Raw genomic sequence first — 22,380 nt, forward strand, 5'->3', positions numbered from 1 at the left:
TTTTAATAAATTCCACTGCAATGCCATCCAAACCCACTGCCTTGCCGGCTTTCATCTGCAAAGCTTTCACTACCTTTTCTCTGTTTATCAAATCGTTCTCCCTGACCCTCTCACTTTGCACACCACCTCGACCAAAACTCCCTATATCTCCCACTCTGTCATCAAACACATTCAACAAACCATCAAAATACTCATTTCATCTCCTTACATCACCACTACTTGTTATTACCTCCCCATTAGACCCCTTCACTGATGTTTCCATTTGTTCTCTTGTCTTGCACACTTTATTTACTTCCTTCCAAAACATCTTTTTATTCTTCCTAAAATTCAATGATACTCTCTCACCCCAGCTCTATTTCTAAGTGTCCCAAACCAAATTTGTAATGTAATAGTGCATTGAATAGAAAGAGAAAATTATGGAAATGTTTAAGGCCAAGAACAGCTCACATTATACAGTGATTGGAATTATCATGTATTGTCTTGTGGAGAAACTGGAAAACTTTTTGGACAGTTACTAGAGTATACTTGATTAGCCAGATTGTGGAGGGTATGTAGGACTATGAGCTGTGCCTTTAAGCATCTTGATAAATGAGAAGAGCAATAGAGAAGCTTCATATCAGACTGAGCTTTAAAGGAAGATGAGCCTCCAAGATTAGTAGGTATATATAAGGTGAAAATTTTGTAATTTATTTTTTTTAATTAGAATTTTGTATGAAATATATGATATATGACTAAGAGTATATGAAAATATAGTTTTCTTTTCTCAGGTGTTGTTGGCATGATTGGGTTCGAGACCAGTGCCTATGGCGGAGCGCGGTGAGGGGACCGCAGGGGGGTCACACTCACGAGCCACCACCAGTGGGGCCCACACTGCGGCAACCAGAAACAAGTTTGTATTTATGACTTTGATTCTTACATATCAGATATGTTGTTGAACTTGTTCTAAAGAACATGAATATGGCTGTTTTTATTGCCTTTCAATGTAATGAAGAAAGCAGATTGTTTCTGGAATATAGCATTGTAGGAAATAATGAAATCGTCAATTGTGGATATGGATAGGGTGCATTACACATGACAGGTAGAGAATGGAAGTGAGTGGATGTGGCCTTTCTTTGTATATTTCCTAATGCTACCTTGCTGTTGCAGGGATGGCAGTGCTGTATCCTATGGTGTGGGGTGGCACTGGGAATAGATAAAGGCGAGCAAGTATGAATATGTGATGTCCGCACAACCCTATTTATAGCCCATGCCTTGCTACCATTTAATATTGTTGGAACTACTGTTGCTTCAAACATACTCATTTTTGCAATGAGATAACATTTTCTCCTTCCGCATAGTCTTCATTGCTCCTAGAACCTTTGCTCTCATCCCAACTATGTCAATCTTTCCTCACTCATTCTCTCCATGTGACCAAACCATTTCAAAACACCCTCTTCTGCTCTCTCAACTACACTCTTTTTATTACATCATGTCTCTTACCCTTTCATTACTTACTTGATCAAACCACCTCACACCACATATTGTCCTCAAACATCTCATTTCCAACACATCCACCCTCCTCCGCACAACTCTATCCATAGCCCACGCCTCGCAACCATATAACATTGTCAGAACCACTATTCCTTCAAACATACCCATTTCTGCTTTCCAAGATAACGTTCTCACATTCCACACATTTTTCAATGTTCCTAGAACTTTCGCCCCCTCCCCCACCCTATGACTCACTTCCGCTTCCATGGTTCCATCTACTGCCAAATCCACTCCCAGATATCTAAAGCACTTCACTTCCTCCTGTTTTTCTCCATTCAAACGTACCTCCCAATTGACTTGTCCCTCAACCCTACTGTACCTAATAACCTTGCTCTTATTCACATTTACTCACAGCTTTCTTCTTTCACACACTTTACCAAACTCAGTCACCAGCTTCTGCAGTTTCTCACCCGAATCAGCCACCAGCGCTGTATCATCAGCGAACAACAACTGACACTTCCCAAGCTCTCTCATCCAAAACAGACTGCATACTTGCCCCTCTTTCCAAAACTCTTGCATTCACCTCCCTAACAACCCTATCCATAAACCAATTAAACAACCATGGAGACATGACGCACTCCTGCCACAAACCAACATTCACTGAGAACTAATCACTTTCCTCTCTTCCTACTTGTACACATGCCTTACATCCTTGATAAAAGCTTTTCACTGCTTCTAGCAACTTGCCTCCCACACCATATATTCTTAATACCTTCCACAGACCATCTCTATCTACTCTTATCATATGCCTTCTGGGAGCGTTGAAAAATGTGTAGAAGTCGAGAACGTTATCTTGGAAAGCAGAAATGGTTATGTATGAAGGAATAGTGGTTCCAACAATGTTATGTGGTTGTGAGGTATGGGCTATAGATAGAGTTGTGCGGAGGAGGGTGGATGTGCTGTAAATGAGATGTTTGAGGACAATATGTGGCTTGAGGTAGTTTGATCGAGTAAGTAATGAAAGGGTAAAAGACGTGTGGTAATTAAAAGAGTGGTTGAGTGAGCAGAAGAGGTTGTTTTGAAATGGTTTGGTCACATGAAGAGAATGTGTGAGGAAAGATTGACAAAGAGGATATATGTGTCAGAGGTGGAGGGAACGAGGAGAAGTGGGAGATCAAATTGGAGGTGGAAAGATGGAGTGAAAAAGATTTTGAGTGATCGGGGCCTGAACATGCATTAGGGTGAAAGGCGTGCAAGGAATAGAGTGAATTGGAACGATGTGGTATACTGGGTGTCGACGTGCTGTCATTGTATTGAACCAGGGCATGTGAAGTGTCTGGGTTAAACCATGGAAAGTTCTATGGGGCATGTATATGTTGAGATGTATAGGTATGTATATTTGCGTGTGTGGACGTGTATGTATATACATGTGTATGTGGGTAAGTTGGGCCATTCTTTCGTCTGTTTCCTTGCGCTACCTCACTAACGTGGGAGACAGCGACAAAGTATATATATATATGGATAGAGTGGTGCGCAGGAGGATGGATGTGCTGGAAATGAGATGTTTGAGGACAATGTGTGGTGTGAGGTGGTTTGATCGAGAAAGTAACGTAAGGGTAAGAGAGATGTGTGGAAATAAAAAGAGCGTGGTTGAGAGAGCAGAAGAGGGTGTTTTGAAATGGTTTGGGCACATGGAGAGAATGAGTGAGGAAAGATTGACCAAGAGGGTATATGTGTCGGAGGTGGAGGGAACGAGGAGAAGAGGGAGACCAAATTGGAGGTGGAAAGATGGAGTGAAAAAGATTTTGTGTGATCGGGGCCTGAACATGCAGGAGGGTGAAAGGAGGGCAAGGAATAGAGTGAATTGGAGCGATGTGGTATCCCGGGGTTGACGTGCTGTCAGTGGATTGAATCAGGGCATGTGAAGCGTCTGGGGTAAACCATGGAAAGCTGTGTAGGTATGTATATTTGCGTGTGTGGACGTATGTATACACATGTGTATGGGGGTGGGTTGGGCCATTTCTTTCGTCTGTTTCCTTGCGCTACCTCGCAGACGCGGGAGACAGTGACAAAGCAAAAAATATATATATATATATATATATATATATATATATATATATATATATATATATATATATATATATATATATAAGGTGAAAGTGTATGAAATTAGGGAGTAGTTGAGGTACTTAAGGAAGGAGTGCTGGCATGTGTTTGAGAAGCATGTGGTATATGTATTGTGGAAAGTGGGCATGTTAGAAAGGGCAGTGAGAGGTGGGATGGTAAAGCAGTGTTGCTCACGAAAGAGAAAAGAGAAGTATATGGGTGGTACTTACCAGGGAAGGAGTCCAAATTATTGGGAGATGAATAAGAGAAAGCAACAGGAAGTCAAGAGGAAGGTGCGGAGGTTGAAAAAGGGGAAATAAGAGGTGGGGTGAGCAAGTTTCGGTAAACTTCAAGGGGAATATGATTTTTTGGAAGGGGTTTAATAGTATGAGGAAACAAGAAATGGAACATAAGTTAAGGTGACAAATGGGGGAATAGTAACAGGAAGGACTGTTGAATATTTGTGATGATAGGGTGGCAGATGTAGGGTTTTTAGGTTGGGATGGTATAGAAAGTGAGAGAATCATAGAGAATGAAGAGAGAGATGATGAAGGCCTTGCACAAGATGAAATGTGACATGGCGGCTGGAGTGGATGGTACTGCATTTGAATTTGATTGGTGGAATGCATCTATAATGTCATTGTATAAAGGCAAGAGGACAAAGGTGAGTTCAAACTATAGAAGTAAATGTATGTTGAGAGTACATGGTAGGTTGTATGGGAAAGTAGTGATCAAGAGGGTGGAGGCATGTACAGAGCATCAGACTGGGGAGGCACAGTTTGGTTTTAGAAGTGTTAGAGGATATATGCATCAGGTGTTTGCTTTAAAGAATGTGCGTGTGGAAATACTTAGAGAAACAGAAGGTTTTCTACTTGGCATTGATAGATCAGGAAAAAGTATAGGGTTAATAGAGATGCCTTGCAGAAGATTTTAGGAATATATGGTGTGTGAGGAATGCTGTTAGAAGCAATGAAAAGTTTTTATCAAGGGTGTAAGGCATGTCTACAAGTAGGAAGTGGGGAGAGCGAATGGTTCCAAGTGAAGGTTGTTCTGTTAGGGGTTTTGTGATGTCACTGTGGATGTTTTGATTTGTTATGGATGGAGTGGTAAGGGAGGTAATTGCAAGAGTCTTAGAGAGAGGGGTAATTGTACAGTTTGTGGGAAATGAGTCAGTCGTTTGCTGATGACACCACTTTGGTAGCAGATTCGAGTTAGAAACTGCAAAAGTTGGTAACTAAGTTTAGGAGAGTGTGTGAAAGGAAGAAGTTGAAAGTAAATGTGAATAAAAGCAAGATCAGTAGGTTTAGCTGGATAGAGGAACAGGTTAGTTGGGGTGTGAGTTTGAATTGAGAAAATTTATAAGTGAAGTATTTAAATACCTGGGAGTGGACATGGAAGCTAATGGAAACGTGTAAATGGAAGAGACTTTTTTGGGTGGATGAGGGGGCAAAAGTTTTAGGAGTTCATGAACATGTGGAAAGAGGTATTTATCTGGGAGGGCAAAAATGGGTATGTTTGAAGGTATAGTAGCCCCAACAATGTTGTGTGAATGTGAGGCATGGGCTATGGAAGAGATGTGTATAGGAGGGTGGATATGTTGGGAAAGAAGTGTTTTAGGATAATAAGTGTTTAAGCTATTTATCTAGTAAGTGATAAAAGGGAAAGAGATAGGTGCAGCAAGAAAAAGAGTTTGATTAAGAGAGTTGAAGAGGGTATGCTAAATTGGTTTGTACATATGCATTCTCCAGATCCATAAATGCCACACACATTATGTATTTCTCACACATTCTTTAAACCAAATTACTGATGCACACATGAACACAAAAATATTTATGTATTTTATTTTTCATAATTTTCTTGTTTTGTACAGAAATCAGCTGGTTGGATCAGTAGTGGAGGGGTTGGAGGCATTCGGGAGTCCCCTACCCCTACGCAAGCGCAAGATTGGGATCACTGAAGTGGTGCACACGAAAAGGAGAAGTATAGACGTTCAGCAGGAATCTACAGGGGGTTATAATAGTATTACATCGACCACAGCAGGTGCTGCTGGCAGCACGAGCAAGAGGCGAAGACTTACCAGTAACAGTAGCAACAGTGACGCTCGTTACGCAGTAAGATTTTGTGAATCTAATTTTTTTATGTTTATAAATGTAATACAGCACTGGTGGCTGATTCGGGTGAGAAACTGCAGAAGTTGGTGACTGAGTTTGGTAAAGTGTGTGAAAGAAGAAAGCTGAGAGTAAATGTGAATAAGAGCAAGGTTATTAGGTTCAGTAGGGTCGAGGGACAAGTTTATTGGGAGGTAAGTTTGAATGGAGAAAAACTGGAGGAAGTGAAGTGTTTTAGATATCTGGGAGTTGATTTAGCAGCGGATGGAACCATGGAAGCAGAAGTGAGTCGCAGGGTGGGGGAGGGGGCGAAGGTTCTGGGAGCGTTGAAGAATGTGTGGAAGGCGAGAACGTTATCTCAGAGAGCAAAATGGGGTAAGTTTGAAGGAAAAGTTGTTCCAACAATATTATATGGTTGCGAGGCATGGGCTATTGGTAGGGTTGTGCAGAGGAGGGTGGATGTTTTGGAAATTATATGTTTGAGGACAGTATGTGGTGTGAGGTGGTTTGATAGAGTAAGTAATCAAAAGGTAAGAGAGATGTGTGGTAATGAAAAGAGTGTGGTTGAGAGAGCAGAAGAGGGTGTATTCAAATGGTTTGGTCACATGGAGAGAATGAGGAGGAAAGATTGACCAAGAGGATATATGTGTCAGAGGTGGAGGGAACGAGAAGTGGGGGAGCAAATTGGAGGTGGAAGGATGGAATGAAAAAGATTTTTAGCGATAGGGGCCTGAACGTACAGGAGGGTGAAAGGCATGCAAGTAATAAAGTGAATTGGAATGATGTGGTAAACCAGGGTCGATGTGCTGTCAGTGGATTGAATTAGGGCATGTGAAGCATCTGGGGTAAACCATGGAAAGTTGTGTGGGGCCTGGATGTGGAAAGGGAGCTGTGGTTTCAGTGCATTATGGATGACAGCTAGAGACTGAGTGTGAACGAATGTGACCTTTGTCTATTCCTAGCGCTACCTTGTGCGGAGGGAGGGGGGTACCATTTCATGTGTGGTGGGGTGGTGACGGGAATGGATGAAGGCAGCATGTATGAATATGTACGTGTAATATGTATATGTCTGTGTATGTATGTGTATATATACGTTGAAATGCATAGGTATGTATATGTGCGTGTATGGGTGTTTATGTATATACATGTGTATGTGGGTGGGTTGGGCCATTCTTTCGTCTATTTCCTTGAGCTACCTTGCTAATGTGGGAGACAGCTGTAAAGTATAATAAAAAAGTATATAAATGAAAATAATGAATGTAAAATTTAGCTTTTTGGGCATAGATTAGGCAGCGTTTTAAGTTTGACTAAGGTTCTTGAATTTGATACTTCCTATATTCCTTAGATTTAGTAAATCACTCTTGGGAATGTCAGCATTCAGCAAGTTGTGTGTATATGTTATCGCAGGATGTAGATTTAACAATTAATTGTGGATCAGTTGAACAGTTTTTGCTTAAAACTCTGAATAGGGATGTCTCCTAGTAGCATAAGAAATAATGCATTGGTGTTATAAAGCTTGTGTTCAAGTGGGAAAGGATGAGGATAAGTTGTTCCCAGTGCAGTTGGGTGTGTATCAAGGATGGGTTACGTGATTTTGCTAGTAGTTTCATTGATTTTATGAAAAGAGGAAGTGGCAGGACAAGATTGTTGTATAGGAGTAAAGGTGAAGTTCATACTTTGATGGAGTATGTTCATTTTATTAAGATCTGGATGCATCATAAATGTTTTAATTGTGGGATAAGTGTGACAAGCAAAGATTGTATGCTTGTGGACAGAATGCTAGCAGTCCATGTTTGAGTGAGGCATAATGAAAAGACATCTACCTTGGGCAGAAGAGTGCAGCTTGACAACCACCGAAGTGCTGGCTTACTACAATGCCGCATTGGTAATATACTTCTCAGACTGGTGACTGCCCACTAACTAATACCTATACTTCATACAAGTAGATTCTTGTAATATGATAACAATGAAAGATTTGATGTCATTTTCAGGATAGTGGCGATTGTGGCGATTGTGGCTTGGAGAGCCCGGCAAGCAAGCGTCAGCGCCGGAGCAGTCACGTAGAGAGCCGGAGCCATTCAGCTGCCAGCCTGGCCGCCAACGCACCCAGTACCCCCACTCGCAACCAGGGTAAGTCTCTCTTTCATGTATGGAATAAGCTGCCAAAAAATGTTGTTCAGAGCAACACCCTTGTCTTCAAAATTAGGCTTGATCATCACTTGTCACTCTCAGGCCTTGAATAATTCATTTAATGTCATCATAATGCAGTGGTATATCATTCTGCATTCTCAACCACTGATCTCCCTGGCCATACCAAGTCTGTATTATTCTTGATGGTGAAGAGTGATGTAATAATTCTTACGAACTCTTTTAAAGCAGGTGATGCAAGTTGATCAGAGTCGGTTTGTTACTGCAGCATGGCAAGGGAGAGATTGGTGGTTGAGAAGGTAACATAACTACATTATAATGATTCATCAAATGAATTATTCAACGCTGGAGAGTGACAAGTGATGATGAAGCCAATTTTGAAGATATTAAGGATATTTCTCTGAAAAACAATTTCTGAGGGCCTATTCCACGCATGAATAATGTCATTGGTAAAGAAATATTTCATACAGTCCAGACAACTCGGTGACTTCTTAATTTTTGGTCTATTTTCTCTCTCTAGTACTGGTGCTATTGTAAAGAGACATTCAACATCGACGTTGTTGAATCCATTGAGTATTTTAAAACATTCTATTAATTTGTGTTCAAGACTGCATTTCAGTATCTCCTGTCTTTTTTGTACATAAGTCCCTTTTCCTTGCTGTGTCACTTTCACCACCCTCTTCTTACCAATATCATTTCCTCTGTTCTGGAAACTTCAATATCTTGTGTCTACCACGTAATGATCAGACATCCCATCAGCTGCACATCTAAGCACTTTCACTTCCTGGAGTCTTTTATTTTGCCCAGCCATCAATTAGTGTGTAATCCAAAATGTCCACTTACCATCTTCTCTGCTCATCCACGTATACTTGTGTATGTCCATCTTCTTAAATCCAGTGATCCCAGTTGCCCCTTTCCATTTTCAACACACAGCTCCAAATGCTGTACCCTCAACTGCTACATTACTCACTTTCACATTGAAATCACCTATCACTGATAAAACCTAATTGCTTTCATCAGAATTGATGACTTGCTCAGCTGCTGCCAAAACTCTTGCTTTTCATTATGTTTTTTTTTTCATGGCTAAGTGCATAAGCATTTATAATTGCCCCTGTCTCACAATCCACTTTTATTTTTACCCACTTTAGTCTGGACCTCACTTCCTTACACTCTTTTGTGCATTCCCATTACTTCTGCATTAGCAGTAGTTCTGTCTCTCCTTAGCTTTTACTCCACAACAACCCGTAACCTACCGATAAGACATTCCCAAACCCTTGAGCTTTGTTTGAGTCAGAGCCAGAACATCCAGGTTCCTTCCCTCAAAACATACTACCTATCTGTCCTTATTTCTTTTTATCTTGGTTACGTGCACACACATTCAGACAAACCAGCCAAAAACTTTGAAGAGGATGAGCTGCTCCTTATGCTCCATTTTTTAGAAATTTGAATACAAAGCACCACTCCCACTGCTCTATTTGCCTTCTGCAAAGTAGCCCTAGGAATATTTTCTATGAAAGAGTCCTAGTGTTACCCAGGACCTTTCGAAAGACTGCACTACTTCTAGTCACAGGGAAACAGATTTCTTTGGATTAGGAAGCTCTTTAAATAGACTGTACTCCTAGCGATACAGCTTTACCAAAGGTGATTTTCCACATATTATTGTGATTATAACAGAATTAAAGCAAAATAGTAATCTGTCCAATGAGGAGGTTGAGCACTCCTTGCTTGGCTCCTTCTGTTCCATCTTTTTAGAATTGAAATACAAGAAGTGGGGATTCTTACTCCCAAGCTCCCACTCCTCTTACTTGCCTTCAATGAAATTACCCTTGGACTAGTGTCTATATGAAGGAGTCCTGGCGTTAGCAAGGATCCATCAAAAGAGGTTGTACTGCTTCTTTTTGTGGGGGAAATGTTGACTCCTTTGGAGTAGGAAGTTTTCAACAAGACTGTACTCTCAGGATACAGTTTCAAAAACTGGTTTTTCTTGTAATATTGTGATTATAACAGAATTGAAACAAAATAATGATCAGTACATTTATATAAGGTAGGGAAATTTATTATGAAACAAATTAGGCAAGTTAAACTAACTGAAAATGTCTCCAAACATAGTGAAAGTGACTTGCATGGAAACACTAAATGACGAGCTGAAATATTCAGGATTGGGTTGAGTGGTTGTATGGGAAGTTGTTTATCACTTGCATTGATGATTAGAAAATGCCATGTGGTATATTCGACCCTCCATTGATTTTTCATAAAATGTAAGAACTAGTAGGATGTAAACTGTAAATTGTATTCTAGAGAGGAGGCCCCTTTATTTACCAAAACTGGGTTATTGTATCTTTACATTTTTATTTGGTATATTAGATGAGATTTCATTGATGATATTTTTCAGAATTTGTGAATAGAGATTTTGTTATCTTCTTTAGTGAATTGCATATGATTCTTTGTGATAAGCAGTACAGTAAATCATGGGATTACACTTAGAAGCCATCTTCTATATCGGTATTTTCACACTTGTTTCTTATTGATTTGCTTTTTCAAAGTTCCTGTGAGATTTTGAACAAAAGTTTAAAGAGTATTAGATTTATCCATAATTTTTTTTTTTTGATACAGCAGCATTGGTGGGTGAGTTAAAAGATTTACTTAGATGTATCTAGTAAGTATATTGCTATCGAAATGTAAAAGCTATTAGTCCCTGCACCATTTGATGCAGTTGTGCACCAAAATTTTTCTGAGTACTGTAATAATTGATAGATATGATTATACTACTGTTTTTTGCTACTAATAGATGTTACTGCTTTTTGGAGTTATTCATGTAGTAGAATCCTAAATTTACCATCACCAAAAGTATACAAAAACCATGCTTACAGTGCACTCAGTGATGCAAATGAGGTAACTGAACAAAAATAGCTAATCTATTAGTGGTATTTGCAACATTCAAGTTGTTTTCTTTAATGTTTACTATGACTTAATTACACCAAGACCAAGACTTTTTTCTTGTCTTTTCACTGTTAGATATAGTACTCATTGGAGTTGCATAATTTACTAAGAAATCTCAATGTTCGATCCTAACCAAGTTGCATATCATAGTTTTTCTTTTGCAATTCAGTTCTCTATAACACCTGAAATTTTGTTACATTTCCTTCATGTATTGGTATGAAATGATTTAGTATATGACAGACTTTATTTTAAAAACTTACATAGGGGATGGGCCCTTTTTTTTTTTTAACTCACAAAGGAGCCTGCCAAAAGTTACAGCTCCCAGTTAGTTTAGATGTAATCCATCTATTGTTAACATACTAAGACTTAAAAATTCTGCAGTAACTGGATGAATATGATTCCCCCCTGGAAACAAATGACTGAAGAAGGCAGTTGATAAGCTGTTGATATTTCTTTAACAGCTCCAATGAGTTCTCCTTTAGTAGATTATTGGTTGATAATTATTGTGGTTTATCTTCATTATTTACTTTCAGTTTAGCTTATTATTTATTGTGGTTTATCTTCATTATTTACTTTGTTTAGCTTGTTATGTACATATATTACTTCCTTTGATTCTAGAGTTCTAACCTCAAACTCTGTGAACTCTTTATTTGTAATTTTCACAGATTCACTATTCTTTTATTTATCCTGTGCTGGTTTTAGGCCCTTTTTTTATTAGATATGGTTAATATCTTGTTCTGAGCTAATTTATTTCTGATTTTATAGGGTTTCTTCCTTGGCCCAATCATGTGTGTTTTCAGTGCTGCTCTGATCCTATTTCTTATTTGTTTCTCTTATGAAAAAGAAGTCCACTGGTTTGATATGTTTTTTAGTTTGCAAACTTTGGCTAATTATTCTCTGTTTCTCTTTTCCCCATGGTCTCCTGTTTTGATAACTTCAATTTTTGTTTCATAATCTTGCCAGTACTGGTATATTGTCATCTTTCCATTTTTGCCTTCTGTTTGATGTTGACGCCTAAAATTGTAATTGTACTTTGGCCATTCATGGGTTCTCTTTTGAGATATATCTCCATTTATAATTTTTTCTCCTCACGGTACTCTTTGTAAGAATATCAGACAGCAATAGCAAAGTAAATGAAAGCATAGTAAAGAGCTTTGCTTATGACACCAAATTAAGGAGAATGATTAGATTAGAAACTAAGAGAAGGGGACGCAACGAGACTTGACACAATTTATCAAATGTGCCGAAGTGAACCTTATGACAGGGCTGTTAAGTCTTCGTGGAATATTTCGAAAATAGATCAAGCAAATGAGTGAGGAAAGATTGACCAAGAGGATATATGTGTCGGAGGTGGAGGGAACGAGAAGTGGGAGACCAAATTGGAGGTGGAAAGATGGAGTGAAAAAGATTTTGAGTGATCGGGGCCTGAACATGCAGGAGGGTGAAAGGCGGGCAAGGAATAGAGTGAATTGGATCGATGTGGTATACCGGGGTTGATGTGCTGTCAGTGGATTGAATCAGGGCATGTGAAGCGTCTGGGGTAAACCATGGAAAGTTGTGTGGGGCCTGGATGTGGAAAGGGAGCTGTGGTTTCGGGCATTATTGCATGACAGCTAGAGACTGAGTGTGAACGAATGGGGCCTTTGTTGTCTTTTCCTAGTGCTACCTCGCACACATGAGAGGGGAGGGGGATGGTGTTCCATGTGTGGCGAGGTGGCGATGGGAATGAATAAAGGTAGACAGTGTGAATTGTGTGCATGGGTATATATGTATGTATCTGTGTGTGTGTGTATATATGTGTACATTGAAATGTATAGGTATGTATATTTGCGTGTGTGGACGTGTATGTATATACATGTGTATGGGGGTGGGTTGGGCCATTTCTTTCGTCTGTTTCGTTGCGCTACCTCGCAAACGCGGGAGACAGCGACAAAGCAAAATAAGTATAAATAAAGATCAAGCAAAAATGTAAGGCAGCCCAACCAGGAAGCTAGAACACTCATTCTTTGTAGTGCCAGGAGAATTAAAAAGCATGCATGGAATAACTACAGAAACATTGAAGAAAAGAATACTTATTGAAATCAGTCCCAGATGAACCAAGGATAGATAATTAAGTAATGCAGGGGGCAGTTAAGAAGAATAATCTTATTCATCAAGCAAGACATTCGATGAGCACTTCATGTTTGCTGTCATTATGGCTAAATCTTTTAAGTATTTGTTTTCAGTATATGGGCTACATTTCTTTTCATATCTTCATGTATGTTTTTATATCTGTTGATCATTTCTCTGCTTTGTTCTTGCACTTTCATTTATCCCAATTTTGGTTCTGACATTCTTAACATATTCCAATATACTTGATGTTTAAACATTTCTCATTTTTCTTACAGTTGGGAAATCTTATAATACAAGTAGATATCTGATTAGGTTTTGAGGGGGCATGTACTTGCAGGGTGTGATATTTTTCATATTTGTAGCAAACTTTTAGGGATGCTTTTTTTTTCCCTGACTTTAAGAAATCCAAACAGGAGTGCACACATGCACATTTGGGGTGACTGTAAGTACATTTATGAAAGGACCTGCCTCTACCTCTTTAGTATTGTCTTCATTTAATATTGTCTTTGGTCTTATATGCTGTTGTTTCTAATTTTCTTCATTTTTTCTTGTCGTCTTATAACATTGTTTTTGTGGTTTAATTTCTCATGCATCTTCCCCTTTCATCAGCAGTCATATTTTGTCTTTTATTTGACTTATTCACATTTTCTCTCCCTTTTTCATGATTATATTCATGGTCTTCACTGTTTTCTCATCAGTTTTGTTAATCATCTGGAGATTTTAGTGTCATTTGTCTCATTTGCATTTTTTTCATGTTTCTGTTGCATGTATTTATTCTCTTCACCTTTTTTTCACCTTCTTGTCCCAAATTTGTTTTGTTTTTTATTTCATTTTTTTGCTCCTTCCTTGTCTTTCTCTTTATGTTGCATACTTTTTCTGTATAGGTATTGCAGTGCCACAGTCCAGATTATGTGTTTCCTTGGTTTTTCTCATGAATTACTTATGAATTTTCTGTAGTTTGTTTATTTCCATTCTTGTTTGTCACCATACAATATAGTTTTAATTTTGTTTTTTATTAATAGATTAAACATTTTCATTAGTTTTCTGTCTCTTGAAAGTTTCTATATCATACCCATCATTACTGATAGTGCTATCTTTATAATACACTGTAAGAATTATAGTTTCCTAAATATAATTGCACCCATATCTTTTACATTTGTATAACTTTCTTTTACATTATCTGTTGAATTCATACAGGGTCACCAGTGTGCTCTTCCTCATTTCAAAACACATTCTCTCAAATTTGTATTTTTTTTTGCATTCCATGAAGTTCACCTCTACCCTTGTGTAGATTGTGTTCAAGTCTTTTTGTGTGTCCATGCAATCAGCTCCTGATCCATTCATTTTACTTCCTCTTGTGTCATCAGCAAAGCTCCTAACAGTGTTTTCTGTGATTTGCTTTTGATATTAGAAATCATTATTATAAATAGTGTGTCTTGTGTTAACCAGGTATAACATCTGACATGGTGTTATTTGCTGCTGCTATGAATTTTCTCATATTCAGGAACTCTTTAATCCGTGTTCCTATCTTGCATTTAATGTTATGATTAGCTGTTTAGCTACTGTCTTGATTAAGAATTTGTTGGTTGCTTTGTCATTCACCTTTATAGAATCAGGAACTCCAGTGTCCATTCCCTTTTCTGCATTAGTTTTACATATGTCATTGTGATGAGCTAATGATTGGGTTTGCATTTTTTGTAATCCATTAAACACTAAACACTTCCCTTCCTAACTCAGTCTCAAACTCCACCCCACTTCCCAACTCAGTCTCAAACTCCACCCCACCATGCATACACCCACCAGAAACAGTGCTACCCAGACAAACATGGTGAGTTATGCTTTCCTGTCTATGCTTTATACATTACCCATCCTAATATTACTAGAAACAGAATTTCAACATATCCCAAGACCCTCCATGTCCAGAAACATGTAGTACTTACTGCTCAATTGCTTTGAACTCTTTCCATATAGATATGCTCACATCACTGCACTTTATGACCTATGGCTCAGCCAGTGAATGTGGTCAGTTTTCTCATTGCTACAGGAGCCTCATAAAGATAAAAGGGAATGCTTGGGAAGGAAGTAAGTATAGTGCATATATATCTCAGTTGATGTTAGGAGACTTCCTGCATGAGGTTATACCATGAATGAAAGCCACTTTTGGTGAAGCTTAGCATTGGGAATATAGTCTCATCAAAGAAATTTGAGCTATTGGAGTCCACTTTTCCTTGCTACTGGAAATAGCACAGTTAGACACCAGGTTCCTCTGGAATGATGTGTTAGGTTACTTTTGTCTTTTTTAGAGGTTTTGGGTAGTGATGAACAGAAAAAAGTATCTGGGCTTAAACATTGAGGAGAGTGAGAAGGTTAGAATGAATGGGAGTAGTGTTGTATACGAACAGCGATGTATTGTAAATTAGCTATATCAGGGCATTCGAAGTGGTCATGTTTTGCACAGTATGTTTGTTCTCATTCTGTTTATGCCACCTCTTGATTTTTTAAGTGACTATATATGTCTTTCTGTAGGACCAAACTGCTCTGATGTTCTTATGGTTAACTAGGTTGTTTCAGGCTGTAGCCTTTAGGCTTCTGTGTCAATGACAAACTTTTTTTTGTGCCACCTCATGATTTATTGATTGACAGTTTACATCTGTCTATAGAACCATGCTGCTCTGATGTTCCTGTGGTTAGCTAGGCTGTGGCCTGTAGGCCTCCGTGTCCATTACAAACTTGTTGATACTACTGTTTATATGAATTTTGATTGTTAGTTGAGGAGATTCGATGTATCTGTAGACTGTGACTCTTGATTTTGAAAAATCTTTGCCATGTGCACTGTAGAGATATTCCCATCTTCCCTCGTTAATAGATATTTCCTGATGCTTTTTGTCGTATGACATCATACCCATGTTCGTCAAAGGATATTGCAGATTCTGAGTATATTCCATTACTTAATTGTTCTCTGTTGCCTGTAAGGAGCTTAGAAAATTTTGATCATCCCACTTTAAAACCTTATGAAGAATAACTTGATCATCCCACCTTAAAACTTTATGTCCCTGTATTGTTTAGTTGACCACTGAAATCAGTTAGTTTACAATTTAGAACTTTATTTAATAGGATTAGGGTTTATGATGTTAGTGCTTTGGGTGTATAGTATTTTAAAATTGCCTTGTGTACTCCAGTTTGGAATAGGGTTACATGTCAGTTTTAAACTTGCTTTGATTGCATCTGAGTCCAGGCTGTCTTTCTTGAAAATGCTTGATATTATTGTTAATGAAAATCTGCATCTCTGAATGATGACAGAGTTTCAGGAGAAAGTACTTGGGTGACTAATCTATACTGTGACTTAAATTCAGTTAACACTGATTCATATTGTTTGATATATAATTTTTCTCTTCACTCATTATCTGTGTATGTGCCTTCATTTGTTCAGTATATATCAGTGATAACCATGGTCCTCGATTTGAATCTTGTCCATAGATAGGGGTATAGTTTTTTTTTTTTTTTTCTTTTTTGCTATTGGCTCATTGGTCTTCAGTCTTTTTAGTTTCATATATCGTTAGTGTACTATTTCCCTTCCACTCCTTTCAACTATTTTTGTTTTATTTCTTTGCAGGGTGAACTGTGGCCATTTAAGAAGGTTTGTAACATGTTTTTGTCACCTATAAAGAGGGCACCATTCTTGTTCCTGTTGGAAACTCTTGCATTTCTTTTTTACAGGTACGTTTTTGGTGCAAAGTTGGATATCTTTTGTGGTCATCCTTATCGGACATTCTTTTGGTGTTTTGCCACTCCGGAGTGATTCCCATTGTACTTGGAGAGAGTTCTTTGTTGTATGATACTCACCTTTTATGTTCATCGTCAAAATCATCCATGCTAATTTCTACCTAGTGTTAGTGTGTGTTTTAATGTTATATTTAGTGTAAACTTGTCAGTACTTAGACTGAATTGTGGTTTTAGTACAGCATGTTTAGGTTAATCATAAAGATCATGTAGTACGTTATTTATAGTAATCAAGAGCCAGCATGTTCATATTTCTACTTGGTTGTGTTACTTGCTGACAAAGAGCAAACTTCTTCACATAATCCAAGAGTTCCCTTTTGTGTATCTTTTTGTCTGCACTACTTCCAGTAAAGTTTGCAGCTGTAACACTATATCCAGGACATTTCTGTCTAAGTTGTGTTGTGTTGAAATTTCCTTGACAGAGTCCATTTGGGACTGATCTTCCAAGATTATCAAGGCAATAGTCTGTGTTCCATAATTATTTTGTTATAAGGTCATGTCATTTTGCAATTACCATGTTATTTTTTTCATTGTAATATTTCAGTTAAGGGTTTAACAGTCATTTAAGTCTTAAGATATTCTGATAATGTGTATATCTCTATGTTCTGTCATAGGTTTCTATTTGGAAAGCACAACATACTGCCCATGTAATCTTTTACATGGATTTCTCTAAAGGCAGCAAACAGTATGATTATCTCAGTTAACTATCCAAGAACAGAATTTTGTCTGTTTATGATGTTTATGTTGGCAAATATGAAAGCTGTTTAGTTGTGCAGAATTGGTGTGAGTTATGTAAAGTTTTACTGCCCCTGTTTATTTAGTCAAACTGGAAACTTTCTTGTGTGTTAATGCAGGTTTCATTTCTTGCACTCTCTTGAGCAGGGCAGTAAGGGTTATCTGTTTTTCAATTCATCCTATTCTTGTTATTTTTTTAATGTTTGTATTCAAGGTATTTGTGGTGTTTACTAGATATTTTTTCTCTTTTATTGATTCAGGCTGCATTACTATAGTTATGTCATGGTGTCCCTACTCTGTGATGAGCATGACATTGTATATCAAAGCACCTTTATTTGCACCTTTCAGGATGGTAGAATCTTCACCTTTCCCAGAAATGACATTTGTCCTTTTAAAGCACACCGAGATATTTTCTTATATGCTGAAGATTACATTGCCCCCTTATGCCTCCTATCTTCTTATTTCAAAAGCAAATTAGTGTAACTGATACAATTCAAAAGTCTTAGATTTTTACGTTTAGGTTGCCATGTGACAAATCCAGTTGCCAATTTGAAATGCTGTGCTAATGTTTTTTAATTTCAGAAAGATTTTAAGTAGGCATATATTTCTATGGGTCTTCTCTGGATATTTTCACTTGATAGTACTCCTCCTTTGGGAAGCTGTGAAGGTGCTCACAACTTGGGTGTTGGGGGGTAGGTCCAAAGCTGAAGCATATTGCGTTTTTCTTATACACTTAGGAGACATTTCCTGTAATCTAACTTCCAGAATAACACAGCAAACATATGTACGCAGACTATCAAATAGAAAACTCTAGCTCGGAAATTGAACACTGTGGTGTAAGAAAAGAGGCATGGTGGCATAGCACTGTTGTAACATTGTTTGAAGAGCTCTGTATTACATACTTAAGAATAGTTTGAACATTTTGACTAAAAATTTTTCAGTTTGACTATATAATTAAGACGGCATTATAACCACTGATTACTGGAATGTTTAAGATTTTTATTTGAAGAATAGCTAATTCTTTGACCCTGGAATTAATTTCAACTGCATTTTCAAGGAGTGCAAATTCTGCAGTGAAATATGGAAATTGTTATTGTATCTTTTTACTATTTATATTTAAAGGCACACCCATACAGATTTTGTGTCAGGCATTAATATTTTTGAAAAACTACATCTGATGATGTACAATGCAAATTAAGAAAAATGAAATTGAAGTGTTTATAGTTTGATGCTTGCAGAATGGCATAAACCTCAAGTTTGAGAGATTTGTTGTTCTCTATTCTTGTAATTATGAACTGTTTGTAAAAGGCTTAGGAAAGAAAATACTCAATTTAAAGGGATGCTGAGCAGCCCTGTAATGGCTACTCATGAACACTCAGTGTAAACATTGTATGTTACCATAATGTATATCTAATTGTTACAGCACATTACACATTCTTTAACCTTAAATGAACTACAAAGGTTTCAAAAAAGAATCAGAGCTCTGAATTTATATGGTTACTAATTAGTCTTATGTTACCAACTCATGAGTACTTATCATAAACATAGTATGTTATCGTTGCATATGTTTATTTATGCATTAAGGTACATAAGATGCACGTAGACAACATATGTTAACATTACAACATCCATAGCTTGCCTAAAATCTGGTGAAAGCATATTTCCAAAGCAAAATATTTTTTCACATCCTCTTCAGCTCTTGCAACCATGCTCTTCGTATTACCACACCTCTCTCTTGCCCTTTTATTACAAACTTGATCAAGCCTCCTCATGCCATATATTGTCCCAAAACTCTTCATTTTCAACATGTTCACTCTCTCCCACTCTTATCCATATCCTTTGCCCGGATAAGAATTTGCAGGCTGCAGGGATGATATACTTTTGGGAAAATATTATGCAATGTTTAAAAACAACAGGAAATTGGTCCTGTTTGTTTTCTGTTTGTATACACATGGAGTGGGTTAATAGATGCTCAGTTGTCAGTGATTCACCCATTTCCATGGTAGGATAGAAATTGCTGGCTTCTGCGGTGATATATTTTTGGGAGAACATGTTATTGTTCAGCACGAAGGTTCTGCTAACAATTGGGAATTAGGAAGAGGAAAATTGACAAGTATGAGTGGTTTTACCACTCAACAGTGCCATTCCTCTGTTCTACAATTTGATATGACTGTACAATATCAGTGAATTCATTATTGGAACTTAATAAATTTAAAGTGGAAAATTTTGACAGGTCATGAATTTACTCTATGCCTAACACAACCAAAGGTTTGTTTCTTAACATCATTTAGGAGCACCAAATGAGAGCATAGATTTTTTATTCTTGAAATGAAAAGATTCTCGAATATGGTGGACCCATTATCCAAATTTGTCCTAGGACTCCTTTTTATTCATCTTGGATGTGGTGTTCACATTTCTGAATGTTCATAGGAACTAGCAGACCCAAATCCAGCTACTCAAAACCTAGAATGTTCCAAAACCCATCTGTATTGGGGTTGAGATATAAAAGTTGAGATTTTTTTTTTTTTTTTTTTTTTTTTTTTTTTGCCGCTGTCTCCCGTGTTTGCGAGGTAGTGCAAGGAAACAGAGTTGAGATACGCCAAAAAATACTGAATAACTGTATTAAACTGTGCAACTTGTTTTGCTCAATCCCATTTGGCAAAGTTTGTAGAATTGCTATAGAAAGTTCTTTTATCACCATAGATGTTGATCAGAACTTTAGTTTTGCAAGTTGGTTCAGCATTGGCTCTGTAACATTTATACACCATTCTGTCTATAATGTTGGTATGACAATTTATGAGTTTTATTTCAGCACGCCATTGATATGACACTGTTTTCAAAATTGATACTCTATTGATGTGGTTCCATACAGTTTATCATTGTTGTATCATTTTCATATCAGTGTTATACATCAGTTTGTGGAATCAGTTTGCTGTTTCAATATACATTACTCATGATGGGTAAATTGAAGTATGTTCAGCCTATAGCCCCAGGATAATAAGAAATGACAACAATAATTTGGTGAGTAAATAACAGCATTCCTGTATGTATTTATTACTTTATTTAGTTATTTTTGTACATGCCTGGCTGAATGCCCCCCAAACTGAAAATTCTGAACTTTGCAATGGCTCAGGTCTCAGATATACTGGATTATACATATACCTTTGGTAATAATAATGATAATGATTATAATAATGATTTTTTTTTTTATACTAATCGCCATTTCCCGCATTATCGAGGCAGCGTTAATAACAGAGGATGAGGACCGGGCCATTGAGGAAATATCCTCACCTGGCCCGCTTCTCTGTTTCTTCTTTTGGAAAAAAAAAAGGAGAGGGGAGGATTTCCAGCCTCCCGCTCCCTTCCCTTTTGTCGCCTTCTACGACACGCAGGGAATACGTGGGAAGTATTCTTTCTCCCCTATCCCCAGGGATAATAATGATAATAAGTGATGATTTTGATACTGATTATGAGAATGATGATGATGATAATGTATTAAGGTGTAATATAGTATGATTTAGCATGTTTTGATGTTTCTTATGAATAGCAGTATGTGTGCAGTATTAGTGTTGCCATCCATTAACTAACATTACAATTTTTCATTCAGGAAGAACTTTATTTGTATATATGAATGATTATTTTATGTTAGGACTATTTGTTCACCAAATATGTTGAAAAAGAATTTATTTTGGTATATGTTTTTCTCTTGAAAAAGGATTTATTTTGATGTATGTTTTTCTCTTCCTTTTCAGAAATAGGTTTAATTTTGCCTTAGCAAAAAGTACTTTACCACTTACTTTATGTTTCTATTCCTAATTTAACATTTTATCAGCTTGTATAAGCTGAATTTATTTCCCATTTGATATGTATAAAAAATATCAGATTCTGAATTAAGATTACCTGAATATTTTTACTGGTCAACAGACACAGAAAAGTCGCCTGGTGGTGGTGGGATACTAAAATCATACCCTCTGAGGAATCGGCTGCGGCTCAGTGACGGTGGTGGAGGAGGAGGTGGAGGTAGTGGTGGTAATAACCCACTTACCACTGGGCGCTTGGAGCAGCAGGGTCAGGTAAGATAAAGCAATTTTATTAGATATATCTTTTTTTTTCTTTCAAACTATTCTCCATTTCCCGCATTAGCGAGGTAGCGTTAAGAACAGAGAACTGGGCCTTTGAGGGAATATCCTCACCTGGCCCCCTTCTCTGTTCCTTCTTTTGGAAAATTAAAAAAAAACGATATATATATATATATATATATATATATATATATATATATATATGTATATATATATATATATATATATCTTTTTCTTCTTTTATACTATTCGCCATTTCCCGCATTAGCGAGGTAGCGTCAAGAACAGAGGACTGGGCCTTTGAGAGAATATCCTCACGTGGCCCCTTCTCTGTTCCTTCTTTTGGAAAATTAAAAAAAAATGAATATATATATATATATATATATATATATATATATATATATATATATATATTTTTTTTTTTTTTTTTTTATACTTTGTCGCTGTCTCCCGCGTTTGCGAGGTAGCGCAAGGAAACAGACGAAAGAAATGGCCCAACCCCCCCCCCCCATACACATGTACATACACACGTCCACACACGCAAATATACATACCTACACAGCTTTCCATGGTTTACCCCAGACGCTTCACATGCCTTGCTTCAATCCACTGACAGCACGTCAACCCCTGTATACCACATGACTCCAATTCACTCTATTTCTTGCCCTCCTTTCACCCTCCTGCATGTTCAGGCCCCGATCACACAAAATCTTTTTCACTCCATCGTTCCACCTCCAATTTGGTCTCCCTCTTCTCCTTGTTCCCTCCACCTCCGACACATATATCCTCTTGGTCAATCTTTCCTCACTCATCCTCTCCATATGCCCAAACCACTTCAAAACACCCTCTTCTGCTCTCTCAACCACGCTCTTTTTATTTCCACACATCTCTCTTACCCTTAC

General features: G+C 37.6%; 1 protein-coding gene across 3 annotated transcripts in view; it reads left to right on the top strand.

The window, feature by feature from the left end:
* Window positions 1-745: 745 nt before the first annotated feature.
* The window catches only part of ctrip (E3 ubiquitin-protein ligase ctrip), a 128,644-nt gene continuing 107,009 nt past the window's right edge, over window positions 746-22,380 (top strand). For all 3 annotated transcript variants that reach the window (XM_071666340.1, XM_071666342.1, XM_071666341.1), the window contains exons 1-4: window positions 746-889; window positions 5,447-5,687; window positions 7,676-7,814; window positions 21,324-21,472. In XM_071666340.1, coding sequence (XP_071522441.1) covers window positions 804-889; window positions 5,447-5,687; window positions 7,676-7,814; window positions 21,324-21,472 — 615 coding nt within the window. In that variant the 5' untranslated portion in view covers window positions 746-803. The remainder of the gene's footprint in view (window positions 890-5,446; window positions 5,688-7,675; window positions 7,815-21,323; window positions 21,473-22,380) is intronic.

This window comes from Panulirus ornatus, chromosome 11 (genome assembly GCF_036320965.1).
Source record: "Panulirus ornatus isolate Po-2019 chromosome 11, ASM3632096v1, whole genome shotgun sequence".
NCBI classification, from domain to species: Eukaryota; Metazoa; Arthropoda; class Malacostraca; order Decapoda; family Palinuridae; genus Panulirus; species Panulirus ornatus.